Genomic DNA, 27,668 nt, shown 5'->3' on the forward strand with positions numbered 1-27,668 from the left:
TTTTTAAGCTAATGAATTTATATTTTCGAAGAGAGACAAAAAAAAAATATTGATATTTGTGTCACCACCAAACTAAAAGCCGATCTATCCGCGACTCAGTCAGTGGATTTATTAATATAATTTTTCTGTTACACGAAAAAAGAAAGTGTTTTTTCCCCTTGATATTTTTTAATTGTAAAAATCTTCAATCGAATGTATATCTTGTATACACGGTATGGTATATATACATATTTATATACGTTGTGTTTCAGTGAATGATTGTGGTAATTGAATTCCGAACCTAGTTCAATTAACTGCGCCTGATTTTAAATCGAATTGGTCGTTATGTAAGGACTTCGCTTTCAGTCATAAAATTCACTCTCATTTGCACTATGAAATGTTTTTCCTATATTAGCACTTAACCTCAACCCGCTTTGACTTTATTCCAACCGCTCGGTGTGCACATTACTGTTCCGTACGAAAAATGTCAATACATATGTAAATCACACCAAAAAAAAAAATTGTACGAAAAACGTGAACTATTCCGATTGTGTACGAAGGTATAAGATGCATTAGTGAATAGGGCTGGATGAAATATTTATATTCACAACTAATTATTACAAGTGGTGAAAATTTTCGCTCTTTTTCTACATACATTCAATGTTCGATTCGAAGTAAAAAGACGGCAGGAAAAAAAAATTACGAAGAAAACATCAACAAACAACAAAGCGATATCGGCGCTTTGCGCTTTTATTTAAATTTAATATTTATTATGAATGTTACAAAAACCACTTTTCATTTTAAGTGAATGTAATCTTTGTATATAGATTCAACCTGTGTGTATATATACGACTCAGGCGACGATAACATATTCGTTCATTTAACGAGCTATTAAGGTGCCTGTGGTACCAATCAAGTATATTACGGTGATACCGAACAAAAAAAAAAAAGTCTTGTTGTTTGTTATCCAAAACGAATGTCAACAGTCAACATCGTGAATTACATAAATTTATTGCTAATCAGCAACTCTGAACTTTTTCTGACGCTTTTTACACGAGCATCTGGTTTTGAGCAGGATTTTGTTTTTTCTCCCCGTATGCAACTTAGAACGTTCGCTAAAAATTTTCGTTTTCGTTTTCATTGAAAGAAAAACAGTTGTGAATATACATAAAATTCAATTCAATGACCTTGTTGGTTTTCGAATTTTTGTATCAGATACTTGCTTTTTGATGTATTCATGTAAATTTAATTCACAGCTCTTGTGTAATAATTGATTCATCAAAGACGAAATGACACCAACGGGCAAAATTGTGAGACATAACAGAAATGTTGAAGCGAGAATGTGTACACTCACAACCATTCATAAAAATTTAAAAAAAAAAGTCGCTATGTGAAGGTTGGCTTTTCGTTTCTCAAGATAAAGACACATTTTCTACTATACAACCTTTTCACAGACTAATCACTAGTTCGTTCAATTGCCGTATCTTTTACTTCTTCTTTACTTCTAAAAATTCAGATTTAATTTAATCTAAGTCATTTTACTAATGCAAAATCTTCTACTTCATTTTGCTATATAAAACCGCAGCAGCTAAAGCTTATCGCTTGTTTAGTAACAGATGACATAGCCATCTAAACAAGACTACAAAGAAGTAGCGAAACCGAGAGCGAAACTCATTTATCAGCTTATGATACCCACCCAAACACAGCTAGATTCTTTTTTAAATTTAAAAATCAATAATTTCAGTCGTAGCTTCGAAACTTTTTGTCGCATTTTTTTATTTTTCTTCCAACTTCGAGTCATCTATCAAGTTTTCCTACTTTACGGAATAAAGCGCTTGTATAAATAAAACACAAAATCCCGTCCGATACTCTAAAGTCGTTTTTCAATGTTTGCTTTTCAACTAGTTTGCATTAACTAATTACTTCTGCAAATTTTTTTCGATCGCAGGTTTACTTAGCAGTGTAGTATGAATGAATTCGTTGTTCTTACGTCAACGTTTGCTAAAGCCTTGACTAAAATGCTTCAGATAGGATATGAAAAGCTATTTTTATTGCGTCTATTGATGCTGTTGACATTTCGTACCTTTTCAATGATATTGATTGAAAAATTACGGATTGCACAGACAGGTGTTTCGTATCCGGTAGTTGCACAATATTGGAAGGTTAGATCCTAGAGGGAAAACTTAATTAATTTCTCTTTAGTGTAGTCTGTTATCGATAAAGATGGCAAAATTGAGCGTTGCGTTCTGGTAATGTTGTATTGGATATGAAAATTTTTGCTTAAACTAATGAAGTAAAAGATTTTGAATCAAATATTTCTATAAGATGATATGTTGAACTAGACTAAAATAAATGATGATCCATACAAACAAATTTTTCGCCTAATCAGGGCTAATCCGAATCCATGTAGTCATAGCGTCCGCATCATTTTTGATTTCTTTTTTTTCGTTATTCCTCGCGTTCATTATTATAATTGGAACTCTACAAAATATCGTTTCTGTAAAGGTTCTGCGCTAGCAGTTCTTTTTTTTCTGCATAATTCAATGTCAATGCCATGTTCAGTTGATTTTTTTTTTGATAAAGCGAAAATGTAGAACAGCAAAATTGTTGCTGCTATAATTTATCAGCCTTGACAAAGTAAATTATCAGAAAAGTGTTAATCCAACCATCAACCCAATTCGATTAAAAATGATTTTTATGATCGTGTTATTTAGATAAATTTTTTCGTTTTGTTTATTCGCGACAGTCAATATAAGTATCATCCAAATAAATTGACTTCTCTCATATGCCACAAAAAAGTAGAATGAAACCAACCGAATTAACATTAAATGTCGGGTCAAAATTTCGGTCATAATTAACGTTATGAACGCTTAATGCCACACAATCAAAACTGTTTTTTTTCCCTCTCGTCGTCGTTGTTGTTCCATGTGTTGCGATTATTGTTGAAACCATATAAATGCCAATTTTAACCATTTTATCACTTAAGAATACCAATTTGTTTCTTCTTTCACATAATTAAGTAAGCATGGTGTATGAATGGAAGAGGATGGTATAAACTACAAAAAAAAATCGCAAACGAAACGAAAGAAATTCAATTTAAAACTGTAAATATTGTCTTAAATAAATTATAACACGTTTTTGATATATAAATGGCTCTACGTAGATGGGCAACGGTTGATAAAAATGTTGATGATGATCATGGTCTGAAAATTTTTTTTTCTTCTGACATTAAACTGCAAACTGCGTAAAATACAAAATGCAAGGACACTTTCACTTGAAATATGTGTGTAAATATGCAATCTATATTTATTTGTATGATACATACACGACAATATTTTATTCATTTAAAATACTTCGCTCACAATTTTTTTTTTATTGGATATATAGCGTTGTCGTGAGGTGCAAACTTGATGCACTTGGTTAATACACAAAATGTAATGTAATTATTAATGGACTCAACGTAGCCATCTAATGGTCTGACAATTACCAATTGTTTTTGTTGGAAGCATACCGAATGAGAAGTGCTAATTCAATTTTAGTTATAAAAAAATTTCATTTGTGTATTGATCAACAACGGTTTATGTAAAGTAAATAAAAAAAAAATATAAAAAAATTCTTTTGTTGATGGGATACTTCGAGTCCACATGAACTTGCAACTTTTTTTTGAGCGGCATATTTTGGTGTGTATTTTAGTCGTCTTTAATTCATGGCACAAACTCACAACTCCGTTATAAAGCCACACACAACACAAATTTTCATTAACAAAAATCGGTTTCGGTGCCGAAGAAGCAGAAGAAAGAAAAAAAAAAGCAAACCGAAGTCTGCTTTTCCTTTCACTTTTTCTATCACACGTTAAATATTTATTTAAATATTATTCATATCATGAGATGGAACATCCACAAAAAAGATGATGAAAATAAAAATCAATAAAATTGTTTGTCTAATGAATTAGATAATCGTTTTCAATGGTCTTAAAAAATTATATCCAATAATGTAATAAAAATTAAGAGAAAAAAAATCCAGTTAATAAAATGTATGCTGGAAGTCATCCATACACATTGTGATGGTTTTCGTTTTTTTTTCGTATGTGCATATCCGACAGATATTGTATGAAGGATGCGAAAACTTCTTCTTCTGCTTCAGAAATGTGAATTTTAAGTGAAAGTTTTTTTTTATTTATTTATTTCACCGAAATTATATTCGAATCATCTTCTACAGAATGTTGATTCACATGAAAAACTGATTTTGAGTTACACATTTTTTCTTGTTGTTGTTATTATATATCCGAACCCCATTTCCAGTTATATATCAAACATATACCCGTGGTGCACACATTCGGACTAATTATATTGACCGAAAATGTGTAAATATTTAAAAACGGAAGGTGTTACACTTGTGATAATATAAAAATGAAATTTACCCGTTAGCTATCGATGATCACCCATAACACATAGAGGTTGATAGCATGGTTTTTAAAAGAAATTTGCAATATTTTTTTTTGAATGTTTAAGCAACTATCTAGGTCATTAAGTAAAAGTCGAAAAACTAGTTCATTAACATTCTTTTCGAAAAATATTTTCTTTATCGAAAATTCATTTAATGTTTATTAGGTAAATATACAATCTCTTTGATATTTCATTCAATGCGCTAAAATTTATTTATTGTAATTTTAGTCAAATTGGTCAAAGATTTTGAATATTATATTGAATAGGTAGCAACTCGACAGTTTTACCTACATATTGAATTACATAATACACGGAGATCATCTTGGAAAATTATCGATTTCCATCCGTTTTACATGTGTAAACCAATAATTCTCTCCACCTGAAATTCAGTTCGCATAAATCAACTGTAAAGCTTAGAACCATGAACCAAATAGATTTTCTATCGATTTCAACCATGCGTGATGCACTTCTAGAACTAAATAGAATGTAAGATTCGGAAACCAGGTCAACCATACCAAACCTGACTATGTTGGTCTCAGATATACTTGAAAATTTCTACAATTTTTTCAGATAAGTCTGAGACCTGACCTAGTTACTAAATTACTGACAGGTTTCAGTTCAGGTGAGATCAGTTTCACGTCAGTTGAGGTTCAGGTAACCTGTCATCATATTTCGGAATAACCATACCTGATTCCTTCCTAAAATTACTAAATGGAGAGGTGCGTCACTTTATGACCTCGATTTACAAAATTCTTCGATCTTCAATACAATGAAAAATCTTTGTCCTAATCGTCTAAGTTCAGGTGTTTATTGAATAAGTAAAAAAAAATAATTGATTCGATTGGGTAAAAAAAAACAAATTGGTTGAAAAGTGTTCACGCACTTCAAAGATCAAACATATTCATTAAGTAGGTTACACATTCTTTATAATACTGTGTATAAAAGACAAGCAATTGGATTCATCTATAAGTCTGAGCTTGAGTTAATAATGTAATGTAATAATACCACACTCAACAGTCCATATGTATTAAAGTATAATATTGCGACTTTCTCAATTTTTAAATAAAAATTTTTCGTCGTCACTTTCTTTATTTCGAATCGACGAATTTTTGACGATATTACATCAAAACGAAATATTAAAATGTTAGGTATTTTTACTTCAACAAAAATTTCGGTGCTGTTGTTGGCATTTTTGCTGTTCGTAAAATATTGAATTCCCCGCAGTTCTTATTAATGAATCAATACTATCGTCAACATAATCATCATCACATTAATCGAAACAAATTTTGTTCACAAAAATTTGATTCGATTTACAAATAATAAATGCTTTCATCATGAATGGGATACTTAACCGTTTGAAACAATGCGATGTGTGTAAATAATAATGAATTGATGATTTTGCTTAATTTTTGGGTGATGAAACTCTGATTACCCAGTCTGATTTCCAAATGTTTTTTTTTTTCGACTCCTTTGCCATCAATTCAAATTCAATGAAAAACCTTATAATCAAATTGAACATTAACAACAACAAAAAACCCAGAGATAATTTTTCATGAACAATAAATGTCACGAAGATGTGTGTGACGAGATCTCATCATTAATCGATGAATTCACCCAAAAATCGTCTTACAGTCTCGCATTTTTATTGTTTTTACTCATTTTTTTTTCTTCATATTTATGTTGCGTTATGCAATATCAGACGAAAAAAAAATGTTTTTATAAAGAAAACAACAAAAACTGAATTTCCATTTCATCTTCACTTAAATATGTATATTCTCCAGCCAAGCATAGGTTCATAATGCAGACGCATAATTTAAATCAAGATTTATACGCAGAAAAAAAATCAAGTTTACGAAGAGCTGATTGTACTCTCTCACAGACTTTTGTTTTCGATCGTTTTGCTTTTTTTATGTAAGACAAAAATGTATGTCACCCATTAATCGATGATCAAAACGATTCGGCCACACACACGCATATTACAATATTAATTAAAATCATGTAAAATTTGCTTATTGAATGTTGGTGTGGAAATACACTTTTTTTTTGTTTAAATAGCATAACCGCGAATTTTCACATCCGTAAAATAAAATGAGAAAAAAAAATTGTCTATACGGCAAGGTGTAATGTGAATATTAGCAAAATATACAACACAAAAAAACCGATTCTCAATGTTTATTTACCTATTTTCATTGTGGTTACGATTTTTTTTTTATTATTTCTTGTCTTTTTGTCAAGAGACATATCCATCTATAAGAGACATATATTGCATATAATATCTCGTACGCACACCCAAATTTTTATGTATGTTAATCTTCATCATAATACATAATAAATAACTGCCAGCTATTTTTCCCACACCATAAAGTGTCTTGTTTCTTCACTTGTATAATAATGACAGCAACTCAATCGTAACTTTTTCTAATTTCCATATTATTTGAATATTTCAATAAATTTCAAATTTACATATCGGCAAAATTCTCAATATTATACTGAAAATAAAAAACGATCAATCGTCCACTAAATGTATTTCAGGTTGTTATGTCAAAAGAATGTGTTTCAGTAATAAGTTAAATCTCAATTAACAATTTAATTAATTTCGTCTTATCGCTGTAATATGCGTATTACAGGTGATCGATCAAAATTGGAGGTATCGCAGTATCGTAGAAACGATCATCTCCCCAAAATTGATCGATTGTTTTAATGATCCGATCTATGTTCTTGTGCTCTGGTACTTGAGACTGGTGTACGTATACATCGTTAGGTATTGTCCACAACTCAGCTTTTGCACTTTTGTGTTGTGAGCTTCAAGATGAAACCCTGCCATGTTTAGAAAGGGTCGTAACAACATCTTATTGAAAACCGGGAAATTTCTCTGATAATTAAAATGACGTCAGGGAGTGGAAAGCAAAAGATCTTTGATCTGGATTCTCAAGGTAGGTAGGCTTACCTATACTTTAATCTAATCTAGATTACACGAGAGCTGTAATTTGATTATTTGAATCCAAATGCGAAAAAGTATCCGACTGTGCTGTCTTTGTCTGTTGGTGTTGGTGTTATATTGTTCCTTCAAATATTACATTACATTACATACGCTCTGGATTCCCATTATGCTAACCACATCCTCTTTCACCTTAAGCAAAAAAAAAATGGATCGAAACAAGTCTTTTTTACAAACCAAGATTTTGTTATTTGATTTTATATTTTAACAATTATGATCAGCAAATTGTTCTGACGTTTTAGTTCTAACGTTTTTTCTTAGTCATTAGACTCAATAAACATTCTACATAAAAAAGCGTTCGAGAAGCTGTTGCATCAACTATGCGAACATTTGTAGATAATTTTTTGTTTCTAATCGTTGGATAGAAATAAATTTGTTGTTTAACTCCATTGACCTTCAATATTCTACGGTTCCATACAGTGACCATTATTGGGATAGGTAAGCTTTTGTTTTGTTTCTGTCAATCATAGGTGCACGTGTTTCTTACCAGTAAAATCTTGCCGTCTAGCTTCTCACAGTGTGGTGCAAAAGGGATTATTTAGTTGTTCCACAGTCCACACAATGACTGAACATGCTCATAAACGTAATAATGAATTTTCAGTACATTTCAGTACAGCTACAATGGACAAGGCGTTGTTAGCTGCTGATCGCGGCTTAAGGTCAGAGTACAATTCGTGACTCATGAATCATGAGCCACCATTAGCCGTATCTATTTTTATTCCAACACAATTGTTTTATAGTCGTATGATTATAAGTCTGATTTCCAACTCAATGTTTCGGTGTTTGTTGCTATTTTCGGTTAAATTTGGAGGCGAAGGTAAAAATAAAACTGAAACTCGAGGCTCAACTGAAAAAAAAAGTTTTAGTTTGAACGTCAATTGCTGAAAAAACCAGAATATTAAAATCCTTTTCAACGGTCGACAATCTGTTCAGTATAATAATTCTATAAATTATTCAGTTGGGATGACGATAATAAAACACGTTAAGCTCTCGAGGACTAAATGGGCGATCCATTATTTGCGAATAACTTGATCCGACTCGTATTTCCAACGTCACCGAGTCTTTCGGTTTTTGTTAATCATTTTGCTTATTGGCGAAAATAGATTTTAAAATTTTTACTTATGTAAATTTTACATTGAATTGGCTGGAAACATTTCAAAGTAACGCGTGAAATTTATTGTTACTTTTTATTTATTCTAATTTGTCATAATATTCATTTAAAAAAAACCCCTCAACATTAAAAATGTTAGAAGTCGCTAAAAATTTGCATAATTTATTTGATCTGTTCAACGAGTATGAAAAAAAGACAACGACAACAACAACAAAAGACCGCCATATGTTTTATAACACGAAAATCCATTTTGCCAATCGTCACTCCTTGTTTTCAATTAACTTGCAAAAAAATACGAATTTCTATTTAAATACTTAAGAAAAAAATCATAATCGTCATCGCCATCATCATCATCGTCGTCAAAATAAATATAAATTTATCCGTTTAATATAAGAATTGAATTTCATTTTTGCTGTTCGGCATTGCTCCAAATACCTTTATTAGTGAAATATATCCGGAACTCTCGCAATTTTACCAAAGATGATGGGGCTTTGTATATGTTTTTTTTTTTTGTAAATTATATTTTGTAATATATTTATAACGAAAATAAGCTTAGGCGCACGTCAGCCAAAACTTTTCGTATAAAATAAATATTTTGTCATTGTATTTTATATTATGGATATATGGGCAGTGAATTTCATTAATTCATATTCCATTCACTATGCGGTGATATCACTGAAATGCTTAAATGAAATATATATATGTTTGTATGAACGAAGAAACCGTCTGTATTCCTTTACCTTGGATAGAGTTTCTTTGGTGTGTGGCATAATTTTTGATAATTAAATTATTAATGTAAATCACACGCCGATTTTAATATTCATTAAACATTTTTCAGTACTATTTTGCATATTATTCATATCTTGTGGTGTGTACCGTACATCCACAAATCAAATGAAATCCGATCGATGCGGATACTTTGGCTCGTTTTTGTTCAACGGTTTTATTTATCGTTCAGACACTGTAAATTGCACTTCTTTTTAGTCTGTAACCATATTTTACCTCAATTTAATTGTGAATCGTTTCGACAATGATGATGCGCATATCTAATTGGAAAATAATTGAGTTTTAATTATTTTCTCTTCTGCTAATTTTTGTTTATTTATATTTTTGGCACAAATAAATCAGGAAAAAAAAATTCCATTGTTACGTATAGATTTGTAGAAATTTTATGATAAAACAATGTTGTAGACATATTATTGCCATATCATCTCTAGTTTCATCTGTTCAATTAATCAAAATCCCGTAATTTCTTTTTTTTTTAAATATTGAAACAAAAGAAATCGGGGCACAAGTGCCGAGAATTTTTTACACTTAATCAATGAAATTGTTCTTTCATTTCATTGCAATATTAATGGGTCCAAGTCTTATTTTTACTTTCGACAATAACACCGGACTTCCTTCATACCTATCGTACCCACGATGGATTTATCCTTTCAACAAACGGCCGGCAATCTGCTATCGATAGTGATGACTAATGTAAGGTATGATATGTGACTGGTATTGCCTTATTTTTTTTTCTACAAAAAAATGAACTACAAGATTTTGTATCAATACGTCAAACAAAAGAAGTAACAGATTTAATGAATAATGTATCACCAGCGTAATTATACAATTAAAAAGAAAAATGATCGATTGTCCATTCATCGTTGCTACCAGTAACGCAATATTGTAGCCATTGCGTCGTATCGCGAGTATACTATAGGATGACGTAGTGAATCTCCCGCCTTTAATGATCATAATCAATTTATATTTTATTAAATTCACTTGTTGAAACGATAAAGTTTTTTTTGTTAATTTTTCATTTTCAAATTGCTTAGAATCCGAGAAATAACAAAAAAAAACTTTTCACGCTTATTAAGCTCCGATCATAAATTATACTAACACGCATCCAAATTCACATAAATACACACACCACATGTAAATTGATTGTGGTACGATCGCTTTTACAGCTAAAACGACAGACAGACAAGTGAAATGAACAGTGGTTAATGGTAAATCTTTATGAAGAATGTTAGTTTTCATTCTTAAAAACTTTCTTTCATGTATGAAAATGTTGTTGTTGCTGTGGTCTGTGTGTGTATGTGTGTACGTACCATACAACACGAAAGCTATTAAGCATCTTTGAGCATAGCAGAGTTTTGTCTGAACTTAACATTGTTTTGTACGTTTTATATTACATGGATTTTGTAACGTAACTGAAATTTTATATGAATTTGCTTCATTTGGAAATAGTTTATGGTTGATAGATTCGGGTTTTTTTATTGTTACCTTTTCAATTACTTGCATCGAATGACGTTTCATTTTTTTTGCTGGTCTTAATTTATGTAAAGTAAAAACCAGTCAAAGTTACATTTACTAAATTATATTCGCCAACAAAATTACAGACTCGACTTTCATGTTCATTAACTTTCAAAGAACATTGTTCTTTCGAAGCCAAATGCTATTTGAATTGTTATTGCTAAAAATTGACAATTTATTATGTCTCAATAATCCTCTTTACTGTCCCTACAACTGCTTTTATATCTCTCTTACATTTAAAATCGGAGAGACGTAATTTAAAAATTCTTAATAACACTTAACACTTAAAACCAACCAGTTTTACTCGACAACAACCCATGAAGTCTCTTCCAAAATTATATGTATGTCATATGTCAAACATCCGTACTCACATAAGTTCATTGTCGAATAGGAAATTATTTCGATCAATGAACAAAGGCAGAGTTCCTATGTACACTCGACGCTTAAAAAGTCTCTTTCTTAGTTATCTGCCCTAATCTTCTTAATCTTTCGCTCCTTCTTTCCAAGTGTCGTACAAGGTTTCACCGCAAGTGTGATACAATCGTTGATCATTTACTTCCTTCGGAATCTTTTACTTCATTTGTTTTAACATACATTTTGCTTTATAAGAAAAAACTAGCCGCTTTATCGCTTCATTTTTATCGTTGTCATCGACCGTCGGTTCATCATAATGTCCTATTCTATATGAGACTTGCGGATCATTTCCACAAACACCCAAATACGAAATTCTTTCGATCAATGAACATGTATCAGAGAAGAAAATCGAACTTGATTGAGTGTATCAAATTTCGAATCATTGCAAATATGTATCGTCAATAGATTTTTTCAAAAATTTCAAACCGGCCACCTGTACTATCCGCAGCAGTTTGTACTTGTTGCATATACAGTATTTATACACTTTTATATTATACACCACACGCCGCGTCGCACAGACACTGTATTTTTTCTTCGTATGGCTTTTTATGTACTTACTTTCTCTTTTTAAATTTTCGACTTCAAGTTACACTTTTAACTGTAAAATAAAAGTAAAATTTATATTAAACTATCCAATATACACATACTACTCATTTTTTTGTTTCGTGTGTAAATACGGTATGTTTTATATGAAGTTAATAATTTTATTTTACACTTCTGTGTACGAGTATACCTACTCATTTTATTGATACAATAAATCAATTAAAGTTTTTTTTTGCTTCAAGTTCTTTGATGTACACAAAATATTGTTAACTATTCGTTATAGAAATATCTGTATCGCAAGAGGATACGCATACAGTCGTACTGTAGCATATCTAAATGGATTTGGTTCCTTATTGAATATAATTTACTGACACTTGAATATTTACATTATTTCCAACTACAATTTTATTAGCTTCGAACGTTCGTGTCTTTGTCGATGTCTTTCGATTTGCAAGTCTTTTCTGCCTCGAATTACTTTTAGCTTCTCTTGTGTCCGGGTAATGTTCGAAAACAATGGTATTTCGTTACGCATTTATGTGAAACTACAATAAAAACTCAATGTTCCTGTTCAGGTGTTTAGGAATTTAATTTCAATTTTATTCCATCGTTTCATAAACTTTATTTTTTTCCATCCATTTCTATTCCAATCATAATATGCACGTGTACTCGTCCGAATCGGATGATGAAAAGTTATAATCACAGTATAGAATATCTTAATAACATATCTCTCGCATATCTAAGCGTACACAGCGTATTATATTAATGTGCTTAGGATAGAATACTAAGTGTACGATTGTTTTGTTCTGTTTGAAGTGGACTGAAAATAGATTAGCCATTGCTGCTTGGAATACATAAAACACTATTTTTTTGTGTTTGATCCGTTTTTATTATGCGAAATCATCCACCTTAAATTCCAAACAATTAACTAAAAAAATTGCTTGGACAGAGTTATTGACTTGCTAGGTAAATCTTTTGTTTTCAGAAAAAGAACATTTCATTCTTGGTGTGACTAAATGAATTGATGGCGATATTTCTGCGACTGTGATTCGGTTGTTAGAACAGTAAACGTGTTTTAGGCATAACAAGACTGACAGGGAAATAACGTCTTTTTGATATATTTATTTAAAAAATTTGTGTGAGTAAGGCTGACGTAAAACTTGTGATTTATAAGTGGAGTCCACCCATACATTTTGTACGAAGAAGTTTTACTTCCAATTTTAATGTTCTAAGGAAGCTCTTAACTATAATTAGAAATTGCGATCTCTCTACTAACAGCAAGCATATCATCTTAGCTGTTAAATTAATAATTAATTAATTAATAATTTGTGTGACTGATGATCCATGCAAATTCCGAAGATTTCATTAGATGCGTCACAAACTCTGTTATATGAGACCTTACTTGCTTTACTTGTTTTGTCATTAAAATTTGACGAAATTATCAAAAATTCGGAAATTTACCTGCCAGTTTCTCTCAAATTTAATCGGCGAAATAGAACTTTTGCTATAATTTTCTATGTTTTTCATGTTTCATGTTTTTTCGATTAGCTTATTCATTTCAATACCTCATATAAACTCATAGGCTTCAGTAGGTCTGCTGGATCCTGGATTTACTCGCGAAGCCTTTTCAACCTGTTGCGTCCTATGTTTTAAGTATTTTCAACAGATTTACAGAAAGACCTTTTATTTCTTTAGTTTTAACATACATTTTGCTGTAAAAGGTCACATTACCAATGAAAGCTCATTGCTTTTTTTCCGATAACAGATGATAAATCTTTATGTTTAATAGGTGTGACAGACCTTATGGAAGCACCTGTTTGATATTCCATTCTACTTTCTAAAAGACGTAAATCATCAGTACCTTAACTTCTGTTACGAATTTTATTTGTCAAAACAATAAAATAAAAAAATTGCGAAAAAAGATAGCCATCGATCATTCGATCCAGCCACCATAAATCAATGTCTAATAAATGTATATCCAATGTTTTACTAGCTCATCAGAATTTTAATATTATGCTTTTTATGAACCCAGTGAACCATTCTAAAGTGAATTAACGTTTTTAATAAAATCACGCCTCATTTGTTATGCAAATGTGTTACATCGGAACCGAAACATTAATGTTGAAAAGAAAAAAAAACTTGTGTTGATCAAAGCTATAAAATAGCTTTTTCAATGCATTCTTTACACGTTTTGCATTACTTCTTGTATATTACTTGTTTAATTATATCGAACAATGATGTGTGTAGATGGACTGTTGAGGTCTGCAATATAGAATAACCAACAATCAATTGGAAAAAATGGATTTTTTTTAATAAATAAAATAATATTTAAAAAAAAGGCAGGTATGTTATACTGTGTGTGTACACACACAACATTCTTTTGATATAATTCATCGATAAACGGTTACCATATTTTTTATATAATTAAATTCATGTGAAGCAAAGGAAAAAAAATATCGAAAAATTTTCTTTACGATTTTCTAAATGAAATAATTATGAACCTGCGCTCAGTTTGAATCGATTATGCCATTATAAATGAAAAAAAAAAGAAATTAACGAACCGTCAAATACATTGAATAACTGCATGAACCTTCTGATTGTATAAATTACAAAAAAAATTGAACAACAAAATTATGTTCCACTAAGAACTATCAACATAAAAATCGTTATGAAACCGTTTGGTGAATAATTTAAATGAGGGTACGAATTGCATGCTTGCAGACCGTACTGAGATCACTTTTTCTCTCTTTATATAAACAAAGCGTTTATTGGTTTCAATACTCAATACTCAATATTTATAACGTACGTACAGCCACCTTGTTAATCGTTGACGTTACCAACAATTAAAGGTCAAAAATGTAAATATTTGTCTTATCATTAAAGGGTCATTACTGATTGTTGAACACATTTAAGCACTAAATAGCTTATGTGTGCTATGTAAATTAACATAGTCGTATGCTTAGGCACACCTTATAGACTAAATACATCGTCACATGGTAATATTACGGAGCGACCAGAAAACGATCATCCTTGTAACAAATATTTATTCGATTGATTATATGATATACAACTTTGGTATGTATTTTCTGCGCGGTGCACATATGCGATTACCCAACGTACAATATATTTCTTCGGATTTTTTCTTCTTTATTTTCGTGTGTAATGTGTGCAATCAATTGCTTAGTATATTAGGAAGCCAATGTATACATATATGCGTTACATGCTTCAAGAAAAATGGGAAAAAAAAGTAATCGTCGAATTCTCTGTATTGCTGGTTATTACTCATGTATGAATGTAAATACCTTACAAACATTAATTATTTTTCATGTCAAGGTTGATCGACAAAATCACGGTTTCCACGAAAGATAATCAATAAATGTAATAATCATTACCGTTGGTGTAGGTTCGATATGTATCGACTCATTGGTCGGATCAACCAATCAATTAAAATTTTATCAGATTTTCTTTTAAAAACGTTTGATCGAAAAACAAAAAAGAAAAATTTATTTGAATTGCATGCCAAAAAAAAATCAAAGCAAAACAAAAGACTTCAACGTATGGTAAAACGACGAAATTATACAACAAATCAACGCACAAATTTTTGTAATGATTGTTAACCTTTGGTGGTTTTTAAACCATTGTGTGTACAACTTCCAACATATATGCCAAAATTTTTTATTTTTTTTAAATAGAACGTCTTCAGATTTACCAATATGACTTACCTACTAAAGTGAGAGTTTAATTACGGGCTCTGCGTATGTATCAAGAGAGAAAAGAAAACGTTTTTTTTGTGTGTCTTTCTTCTTTACATAAGAAGGTGTTTGATTATTTCTTTTTTTTTTCTTCGTTCGTTAGATTGTATGTAGTCCAATTCACAAGTCGATACCTGCCTAATATAAATGATTATCCTACACACATATTTGATCGTTTAACCCGTGTTGTAACCGGTTTGTTTTATAATTTTAGAGTAGAGAAAAAAAAAGTGTCGCAAATAAAATATTCGTTGATTTATTGTATAACTGCTGACAAACTAGAAAACTGTGGTAGACAGTGTGGCACATAAATTCAAGAATTAAAAGTGTTTGCTCCTTATATAAAGTTAACATATTTTGATGTTACGTATCTGTATATAAACGAAAAAAAAAATCATACATTTTACAAATATGTAGTTAGCAACTGATAACATGTACATATTTAGACATGTACGTCAACAATTTTGTTAGCGCTTTTATGTTCATTCATATCGATCTTTTTTTTTTAATTTCAGACACCACTGAAGGTATTTTTTTTCTCCTTACTTTCGACGTGTGTGTACATACGTTATTATGAAGAGAGAAAAAAAAAAACTTATTTGCGAATTGTATGTCATCGTAATGACTGTTATGTGTCATGTTTGCAATAAAAATTTGCACCTTATTGATTAATTTTGCTTTCGCTTTCACAAGAAGGAATCGTTTTGTTTTGATTATTTATCAAATTGATGACATTTTTTACACACATATAGACATCAAATTTATTTTTGTCATTAATTAATATCTTGTTCAATGGAATCGGGGGAAGTACTAATCGTTTACAACATTATCCATGTATTTACTGTCGGTTGATTCTAATCATTTTATTGTTCGATAATGGAACTAGGTCCGCTATTGTCACTTTTTAAATCTAGAAACTTGCAAAAAAAAACAATTTTTAAGGCTGGTATACAGTTGAGTTGGAGTATGGAATTTTTCAGAAACACCAGGCACAATTATAATTATAACCCAGGCACTTTACCTTCCGTTTTTGAGTAATATACCGAATATACCTAACACTTGCGTGGTCTAGCCTGCACGGGTCGAGAATTTCTCGAAATCCGATCCAATCCGAATGCATATTTTTGAAACATTTTGAACCAACTGTCGAAATAAAAAAAAAAAAAAAAAAACAAAAAACCGTACTATCCAAATTCAATATTGAGATGGAACACTGTGACACATAATTTGTGTGCCTAAAAAAGCATTTATTACCAAGCCTATAAATAAAATTTGTTCACATCGTTTGCTTCGTTAGAATTTTTTCGCGAAAAAAAAACCGATTTTGTTGATTGTTCCATTATCTTAACATGTTTTCTATTGACTCACCTCAATCCTCAATGTTCTGAAAGAATTCTAGAATTGATAAGAACAAAAGGATCCTGTTTATCACTAACTTGATCCAAGTCCGAGACCTAGACAAATCTGACATTAGGAAATATCAGATGAAATATAACCGAAAACCGGTTGTGTCGGGTCATGTATTTGCTGATTTTAGATGAATCTCACACCTCTAAAATGGTAAATATCTTGTAAACGTCACAGCTTTTAAAACATTGAGCAGACTTGAATGCGTCAAATGAGACCGGATTTTTTTTTAAAAATATTATTCATAAGATCTTCACACATGGAAAGTTTTTCTTATTGATAGATATGCTCAAATGTTACGTTAATCGATCGTGATCGTTTCGATAATCAATCGGAAAATTCCTGAAGCGGATCCATTTTTGTACATTTTGCCAATAACCTCAAAAGACAAGATCGATTTTTTTTCGTTATCGCGGTATTTCATACCCTGCCAATCTTTTTAACAATTATCGTTCATTAAAAGATGTTTAATTAACCAAGTTATTTAAATATTTTTTTTTCTTGCTGAAATGGTATTTGTGTATAGTATGGTACACTGTATACCATATTTTAATCATCATCACATAATTAAATTTATAACTTCTATTCATGCATCGTTTCTACAACAAAGGTCGACTTTAATATATCACATATGAAGGAATCTATTTTTGCAAGCAACGAATCAATGAATAAACCAATAAAAATACTTTGTAAATGTAATTTGAATTCCGAATGGAGCTAATAGTGTCTCTCGCAGTAAAGTCGATTAGACTTAGGATACCACACACAGGTGGTATATATTCTGCACGTATATGTATAATATAGAGACTCACCGTTTAAAAAAGCATTATTTTATTAGCATAATATACGATAACGTGAACTTGTTTTCGGTTGAGCAATATTTTGATTTATTTTAGCACAGTTTCATTCTCGCGCCTGGATAGTTTTTTTTTTCTTTTTTACTATTTCATAGTCTATAATTATCTAATGCATAAAATGATTGAAAATATGAGAAGGTGACTGGACGAAAGACCTTTGAAAATTCGAACGCATTGCAAGGCATGTGTGTACTACGAACAGTCAATGCATGTTACATACGTTACATACTACACAGTATATTATTTACTGTACAGATGTCTTTAAACTGAATAATAATTGCAATTTTATCCAAATTGTAGAGTTTTTTTTTTCGTCTCTCTCGCGAGAATGTTTGTGTGTGAGGTGCTGAAATACACAACGTACATTAGATTCGTTCTAGATAATATTTATGGCATTTGATGTCAATGATAATTTAAGTTCAAACTTGTATTCAACACGATTTTTTTTCTTGAATTCTTTTGCAATATTATTTGTTGACAGTCTAAGAAAACCTGTAATCGTTTAATTGAACAAAATGGTATTGAAATGCATTTTGTATATATACGTTTCTTAGCGATCGTTCATTTTGATACTTGCTTTGGAAATCGTTTGGTGTTCATGATCTTTTATTTATTTTTTTAATTTATGAGGCGCATCAAACAAGCAACATGAACAATGCATGTGCAATCTAATTTTTTTTTCATCTTTTATGAAGTTAAGCGAAAGTGAACACAAACCATTGGTTAAGCAGATTTTTCTCTGAATGATAAACCAATGTCTACCAGCTGTTATATAGCACTAATGCACTGGTACAAATCGGACCGTGCCATCAAGCTTACTTTTCACTGATCCTTGTGGTACAGTTAAGGGTATGTCATCCTTGTGATATATTTAATGACTAGGCTATTAGATTGTTCATTATAAAGTGTGGTTATATTGAGGAAGGGATGTTCAAGAAACTGTGACGGTTCTATGAAATCTACTCTATTTTTGACCCATTTTGCGTGAAAATAGGATGTTCAAAAAATTCATAGCGTGCTGTCTTATTAGACGACCACTAAGACATTTTATTCGGAATTTTCGTTTTTCTGTTTTATACAGTCCACACTATCCTAACAAAATATAAAAGTATGAAAAAGAAACAATCTTGACTTTGACAGGTGTTCGAAGTACAGTTCGAAAGGTTGCTTAATAAGCATTCCCTGAGGAAGTACCTTTAACATCAGCATTCGTAGATCGGCGAATTCTTAAAATTAATGAACCTTTGAACGCATCTCAAATTATTTTGAGCCCCAGAAAATCCACCAGCCCTGCTACAGATCCTTGTATGTTGAACGAATATAAATTAAAAATCAATTTTCTAACAGTCGAGGAACACTGTTAATGTGCAACCATAACGAAGTGGACTGGATAGTTGTGTTGATTGAAATGTTGCAATGTCAATGTCGATTTATCATTGTCAATTTTCATTAATAGAGTTTAACAAGTTCGTGCTACAATTCAGCTCACAACTGCATTACGATACGTTGCAAAACTGTTCCATAAGCTGAATGGGCAGTTACACTAAACATTTTGCGATTAATTTAATACACACACAACTACATATCTAGTGATGGTATCCATCCTATGGCAAAAAAAAATGAATTTGATTCTTACATTTAGTTTTGTACGAACTGAGCACCAACTAAACTTCACTTTCAAGCGGATAAATGATAGCAATGTTATTACTTCCGATATTTCAACATCTAAATACATTGTGGATTGTGGCATAATTAACAACTGGAAAAATAGCATCGTTGTGCATACATAAGTTGCGCTTACCCATCAAATCTGTTTTTTTTTTCATAATTTTTATTGTTTATTTTAATCTGATGCTTACATGCTTGGAATGTAGCCTTCTATTGTTAAAAGGTAATGATATGATGACAGTACACCCGGTTAGTTGCAGCAGGTAAATTGCTTTTAACGAAGTTAACGTAAAAGAAGGGCATTATCCGCATTTCTGCTTACATGAGTAATGGGTTATTCAATTTACATTTTAATCGAAATAAATTAAATCCGCATCGACGCTCGTAATTGGCACCGTTTATACCGTCGACAATTATATAATAAATTAGTGTTTTGTGTCAGTTAATCTTGATTTATTAATTAAGTTGAAAACTTTTTCATAAATTTTTATTACCGATTCGGGTCGGATATAAATTTTGTTCTGGACTGATAACCCGATTTATTTTAACCGTGAAACGGTAGCCCATGATAGGTATAATGCCCAAGAATGTCGGTTCGTATTTTTTCAAGGTGATTCCTCGACGGTTTTTTTCTCACTTCATTTCTTGCATTTTTCTTTCGTCTTATTCTTTCTTCAAAGACAAAAAAAACTCTCATTTGCAATCAAACAATGAATGCAATGGATAATTTAAAGTGGAGTGTAGTGTCGCGAATGGAATCATGAACAATGGCTTTTAACTGCTAGCTAAATTGTCATTCATTCGTCAATAATGTTGCATGCAATATAGGAACAAGAAGCTACCGTTTGCTTTTCATTATGCAGCTGTGTTGCGTATAAGACTTTCTATGATTCTCCACCATAGCAACAACAACAGAGACAATGGCGATGACAATCTTCATTCGTTTTTCGACAAGGATATTTATAACAGTAATTCCGGAAGACGATCTGAGGAAAATTATTATTTTCATTAATTGATTCTTGATGCACTGATGCAACGATCGAACAATTTGTTGTGTACTGCTTGAGTTCGCTAGGGTATATTTTTGTAATCGGAAATATGGAAGGATGTCGATGTGCAATGTTGTACGTTACAACAGCAGATGAATATTGGTTTGATGATTTCGTACTTAATAAGATCCGCACATTGGTACATCATCTCGATCTCAACCAACTGGCCGTCATTTGTCATAGCTTTACCTTCCTTCTGTTACGTTTATTAAATCAAATTAACCGATTTTGCTAGGTGAGTGATCATTTTAAGGTTACGAAATTTAAGATGCTTTCGAGAGAATTGAAAACAATAAGAAACTAAAGGCTCAAAAGTAATTGAATTTGTATTTTAAAAAAGAACAACAGAAATCTTCCGCGTATTGCGGTTGTTAACGCCTTATACAATTAAAAATCAACTCTGTAAGATTGCACAGAGCAATCAGATAACGAATGCACCATTTCAATTATTTCTTCATTATGAAACGGCATTTTGAACGGCAAACTGAATTTACTTTTAAAAAAAGACCATCCGACCAATTTTTTGATTTTAATTAATTTTTTGTATTTTTTCTATTTTCCAGGCACTACCTCTCATACACCCATGCATGCGAGGATACAGTTCAGTTCACACTCAACAACCTGCCGGTCCAGTGCGAGAAATTGAATTGGATCCATACATACTGTTAGACGATGATATTAAATATGTTACACAAGACATACGTGATGTAAGTGATTGTCAGTTTTTTCTACTAATAAAATGAAATGAAATATTTCTGCTAGAAGCAAATACCCATATGGCCACATACCGTCCTTTCAGAATTTATTTAATCAAGTGAATTAAATTTAAAAAAAAATCTAGTCCGCAATTGTATGATAGAACACGTGAATGATAATTAAATTTGCTTAATTAGTTTTGCATCCTTAGATCCAATCAAATTGTGCTAATGACACGTATTAAAATCTAACACCTGGTTTTTTTTTTCAAGTTAATTTTATTTGTTGTAATTCCAGTTGTTCAAACAACATTTTAATATTAATTAGGCTCTTGAATTATGACGTCTATAGTTAACGAATTCAGTTCAGTCACCTGGATAGCTAGGCTAATTAATTGGTCGGTCAGTCGTTTTTTTTTTCTTTCTAACTCATTTCAACGATAAATCATTGCGATGTCGGCAAAAAAAAATATTCTAAATTTGCAGTCTCTGTAACAACGATGTGATTAAAATTGTCCGAATAATGAACCGTTCTCAGTAAGAGTTTTTTTTCTCCTTATTTCTTAATTACAATTTATCCATTGAAAAATACCTTTCTCTCTCGATAAAATGAAATGAAATAAATTTATAAGAAAATGCGCTTCACGACTTATACACACACACATCATTACGTACAATAAAATTGTGCTGTGTGTTCTTTTAATTTAAAGCGAAAATCGCCGAAGGGCTTCAAACAATTAATGAAGTTCATTTTTCGATCAATCTTTTAATCTTTTAAATTATATTTCATATTCAGTCCATACACACTTCCACACATGTGTCCATTTTTAAACCATTTGCGAGAGAGTAAAAGTGGACATTCGGTACGGTTTTCGATTTCCCATCGTATGTTACTGTATACTGGCGAGATGATCAAATGCGAATTGATTTATTGATCTTTACGAATTTTTATAATATAAATCGTAACAAAATTAATATATATAAAAAAAAGTTCGCAGGAAAGATGAAGTAGAAGAAGAAGAAAGAAAGAAAAAAACTGCAAATTGCCTGTGAATGTAACGAATGGTAAATTGTAATTAATTAGTGTAAATGAGAATTTTTTGCAATAACAAAATAACAAAATAAAATTATTCCGATTGTGATTTATTCGATATGATTCAGTAAAATGCAATTTATGCTTTCTTTATAACATACACACACTCAAGTGACTTGCAACTTCGCAAAGAAATCCAACTAATAGATAGCGCAACGGTTAAAATCCATTTCGATTTGTATTTATTGTTATAATTCATTATCTAATTACACGAGAGATTAGTGTACATTAAAAATTGTTTCCATCTTGTGTGCAGCAAAAATTTTTCGCTTTGTTCAATTTTCGTTTTATAACTCAATTTCCAAATGGATATTTGTTACATTTCTGCAATGTGGTTGGAAATCTGTAATTTGTTCAATTGAATTGAACGTGGAAGCCATTAACATAATGCATCCAACTCTTTTATCTATTTAAAAATTCAACTTAAGTCAATCAATCGAAGTTGATTTGACGAGACGTAATCCAATTAAAGTGAAAAAATCGGAAAATTATCATGAGAAGTATAAATGAAAGACATTTTTGTGATGAAGTTAAAAGAGACCGGTCAGATAATGCAGTAATTAACTTCTGTTTGAGACTAAAAACCATAATGGCGTAGATACTTTCGAAATTCCTCATTCTTCCCTGAAGTACTATGCAGAAAATGACACTTTTTAAAAACAAAATCGGTTCCATTGAATTGATGCGACGGCGAGGCTAACAATACATCGTATGCGTAAAATTTCCGTTAAAGCTCAAGTTAGGATCAAGAGTTTTCGTAAGGCTCTGAACTGGTCAGATCAACCTGAAGCTCAACTGAAAATACCTGAACTTGTTTTGACTTGAACCTAATTCAATCAATTTTGACTTGAAGAAGTATTTTGGACAATTCAACTGATTACCCATTATTTCCTTAAAACAGATTATCGATATTTTCAAAAAATCAATCGAATGTTTTATCCTCGGTTTTATCGATAAAATCGATGTATTTCAACTGATACTTGGTAAATGTCGACTGATATTTCGATAAATATTGACTAACAATTCGGTTATCATTCGGATATTTATCAATTATCGATTAAACATTCGATTGATATAGTATCGAATATTTGTAAATTTTATCAGCGATTGATGATATTTGTCAGTGAACATGACTAGACTTGACCTTATTTTACCTGAAGCCTGATTATGGTATTCAGATCTGACCTGAGGATTTTCCAATTGAGGAATACAACCCATACGAATCAGAACTGCTTCTTATGGAAGTATTCTTGCCATTATATTCCTTGTAACGTTCTCAGTTATCTTGCTATTTTTCCCCTCCCAGACTTAATACTGTCAAGAGTTTCTGAGAAGAAAAACCAGAAATGTCTTTGTAGTTTTTATGTAATGACAACAACAAAAAAACTACGCGCATGTTCCAATCGAATGTCTAATCAAATTCATGCAGATGTGGCACTTGTTAATAAGTATTTAATTGTTTGAATACTCACTTTACAAGTAGATTTCAACAAAAAAGAAAAATGAGAAAGAAATATTGTTAACACCGTTCATCGCAAGCACATCCGTCGATCAAGCATAATTTATATACGCATAAGTGTAGCCTCCGATTTCCTGAAGTGTTTAGAAGATAGAGAAAAAAAAAAATGAAACCAAAAATATATGGGTGAAATGCATGAGTAGGCAGAATTTCCCGATGATAATTGATGATTGTTTGTCTACAATTTATTTATTTTCCGCATTTTTTTTCAGTTGAGAAATGGAACTGCATTTCGTCTTATTGATCGTTTAATTAAGCGCTTTATTACGCCAATTTCGTATAGCACTTCCGAATCAGGGCGTCATTAATAACCTAGCTATCTTTACTAACAGTATCGCTTTCATATAATTTAGGAATGCAAAAGAAAAAATCTAAACGGAAATATTCCAAATGAGATTCTAATTTATTTTGGATAGAGAACTGGTTTGCTGTTATGTCATTCAAAAGATTTAGAATAAACATTTCGTCCAAAAATAGATCTAACTCGTTGGTCGATTAAATATCGGATTATTATTGACCATTGCTCTTTTCCGTTGTTTTTTTTAGTTAATCGAAAGTGGGACAAATCAACCAGAATTAGACACAATTGCAAAATATTATTTTGATGGCCAAGGAAAGGCGTTACGGCCGATGGTTGCCATGTTAATGGCTAGAGCAATTAATTATCACATACACAAAGACAACAGGTAATTAAATGTGTTAAAAATCTCTTTTACGAAATTGCAAGACGATTAAAATTGACAAAAATATGAAACCCATCATGCCATTGAACACAATGCTTTTTCAATTTAATTTAATTTGTTTTTCTTTGGTTTCTTATAACCAATAAATTTACAGAGAACCAATGAAAAGTCAAATGCATGTAGCTATGATATCAGAGATGATCCATTCAGCTAGTTTAATACACGACGATGTAATTGATCAGTCAAATTTCCGAAGGGGAAAACCCAGCGTAAATGTTTTATGGAATCACAGGAAGGTGAGTAATTGTAGCCTCGAGAGTTAAACAGTTGCCAATTAACGTTTAAAGTTTGCGTCAATTTAATACAAGACAATCCGGTATTGGAACGACTTTAGAAAAAAAGGTCATGATTGTGAAGTCACGAGTGTTTCACCTGTTGCGCAAAATAAAAACCCATTGATGAACAGTTCATCCAGCGAACTGTTCAATTAACAACATATTCAAAATCACGAGGTTATGACAAGATTATTAAAACAATAACGGGGGATGAAATTTTCTTTCGGCTAAGTTCATTTTTTTTTTTTGAAAATCAAGTTCCATTCGACAATGGAAAAGTTGTTAACCTCGGTTGCGATACAATGTTAGTCTTAAGATCAAACTAAAGATTTTTTTTTTCGAATTTTAATTATATGATTCATTTACCACAATTTCAACGAGTTGCATTCAATTCATTTATTAGAGCAAGTTCAGTTAGTAGCAATAACAACAACAAATGTTGTAGAAAATACAATATCCATTCATGTTGCGTTACTGCTGCTGTTGCTGTTTTTTTTTTTCGTTCATAAAATGTATCTCACACATGCCGTTTTTTTTGCTATTAAATACGATAAACGTTTTCGGTATAATTACAGCAACAAGGTAAATGGTCTGGTCGTATACAATAAACAAAACGGTTTTGCCGATAATTTTCCAATAAAAATTTTCACAATGTTCAAAATCGATGCCAATGGTGGTAGATCGTATAATAATTACCGAATGGGATCTAATTTTTCATGATTAAACGACAATTTTTATGTATAGAGAACCAGTGATATGGCATGAGCCATATGAAAGAGTGCCAAGACTACCGAGTAGATAAAAGACGCTTTTGTGGAGCGAAAAGTTTTCAATTTTCCATTTGTGAATATTACGCGTTTGCTAATTTTAACGCTGTTGAAAGTGGATTCTGACATTGTCATTTGGCTTTTTCACATTCGTTTTTATTGTTTTCCTTCCCACCTGTTGTTATTCGCACGTTTTTCGTCCAGAACGTTGGAAACTGTACAGAAGGCTAAGGTTCAAATCATAAACTAAAACGTTCGTTCCTCAGGGTCAGGACGTGGCATACTCCAACCGATCCATTAACAATCGATACGCCGCTTAATCAGATTACTGTTCAAAAGCTTCATTCAATTTTTCATGTAAAATCTTTGACCTGTCGCACAACAGGTCTCCACAACTTCTCCTAATCTTTGACTTCATTACCACTTTATAAAAGACAACTGAATAGAGAGCTGCTTGTTTTATCCGCTGTTGTTAAACGACGATTTAAGGAGATTTTCAATGGAATTTCATACGTTTTGTCATTGCTTTGACATAAAAAATTTAGAACAAAAAGTTTACGTAACTCCTCGAAAGAGCTAACATTTATGCATAGAATTAGGCACTGGTCCCATGCCTTTGTTCAGCTAATATTATCACAGCCGACAGTCAGTCCTCCGTAGTACTAAATGGTTCATTATTATCAGAGCCCAAACGAATTTTGACTAACTATACTAACGAATTATGACTAGGTAGGAAGGCAAAATTCGATATCTTCCAGACTTTGATTGATCTTGTAAAATTAGGAAATTCAAATACTTCTCTAGCAGAACATTCAATAATTTGCCACTTACCTTACTGCCAAATTTGTTGTAATTGTAATCAATGCATTGCATTCTTCGCAAATAATTTACAATTAGCTGTCGATTCGAATGAGTTGAATTAGTCAACGCGCTAACACACATTGCCCAATTTTATTGTGCTTATAGTGAGCGAGCATATGTGTATCCATTTCAAAACAAACCTTTGAGACTGAAAATATGAGCCAAACGAAATTCATCGACCTACACTAATTTCACCTTACGAAAAATTTACAAAGAAAATTGTCACATTACATTCAATTCAAGGTTTTTATTTTTTTGGGTGATCTATGGCATTAAATTTTTGTATAATTTTCAACAAAAACGTAACCATAACAAGCACTGATGAGTATAACACCATCATTGCATAATTTACACCTAATGTATTACAACAATAACAACAGAAAAATTGTTGCAATCAACATCTTTGGGCATTAATGTTTAGTTTTGTTGACGAGGTGTTAATGAGCGAGTTTTCTTTATTACAGTTTATGACAACACTCGATGATATTATTAGACCGTTCGTTAAACTTAATTTTTTGATAATTGTTTCGGTTGAACAATTTGTTGTGAGAACATTTATGTCGATTGTTTAATTTGACTCTGCGGGATTAATTGGGTGACCAAACGGAGTTAATTCTCCGAAATTCGTTTTCACATAGACATGAAATCTGCCCAAATTCCCAGTTAAACGGACTCATTGAACCTTCGAAATTCTTGCGAATCTACACGATCAACAAAACGACATGGTCAACAATTCAATTTTTTTTTCTTCTTTTGTGTTGTTATTACACTTTGTAATTGATCGTATAACCGCGCGTAAGTTTAGCGAGCACTATATACATTACTGCTACACCGCAATGGTGCATATAAACCACACTTTCCCACTTTCTCTATTCATTCGATTGAATTCTTTTCAAGTTTATCTAGTGAGCTGTCATCCGAATGGCCTTGCTTGCGTGTTGAAGAATATTTTTTTCAAATTTTACTTTTAATCTTTTATAAATGGCAAAGAGTGTCACGATATAACCATTTTACTCAACACCGTGTCCGTCTAGGAGGAAAAATAGCTCGTTACTTCACCTGCAAATTTTGCTTTGTCGTTTTGTTCAGTTAAGTTTGGACGGTATATCCACTTAGGGGATTGTTTCTACGGCCTTCTGTCCGGGATTCAGCTTGTAGATAACCAAAATTTCCCACTTATATGAGCAAATCTTC

General features: G+C 31.5%; 1 protein-coding gene across 1 annotated transcript in view; it reads left to right on the forward strand.

Moving 5' to 3' along the window:
• The window catches only part of LOC119068173 (decaprenyl-diphosphate synthase subunit 1), a 34,387-nt gene that overhangs the window by 656 nt on the left and 6,063 nt on the right, over nt 1-27,668 (forward strand). The window contains exons 2-4 of the mRNA XM_037171661.1: nt 21,085-21,228; nt 24,375-24,514; nt 24,666-24,807. Coding sequence (XP_037027556.1) covers nt 21,085-21,228; nt 24,375-24,514; nt 24,666-24,807 — 426 coding nt within the window. The remainder of the gene's footprint in view (nt 1-21,084; nt 21,229-24,374; nt 24,515-24,665; nt 24,808-27,668) is intronic.

The sequence above is a fragment of the Bradysia coprophila genome (genome assembly GCF_014529535.1).
Source record: "Bradysia coprophila strain Holo2 chromosome X unlocalized genomic scaffold, BU_Bcop_v1 contig_173, whole genome shotgun sequence".
NCBI classification, from domain to species: domain Eukaryota; kingdom Metazoa; phylum Arthropoda; class Insecta; order Diptera; family Sciaridae; genus Bradysia; species Bradysia coprophila.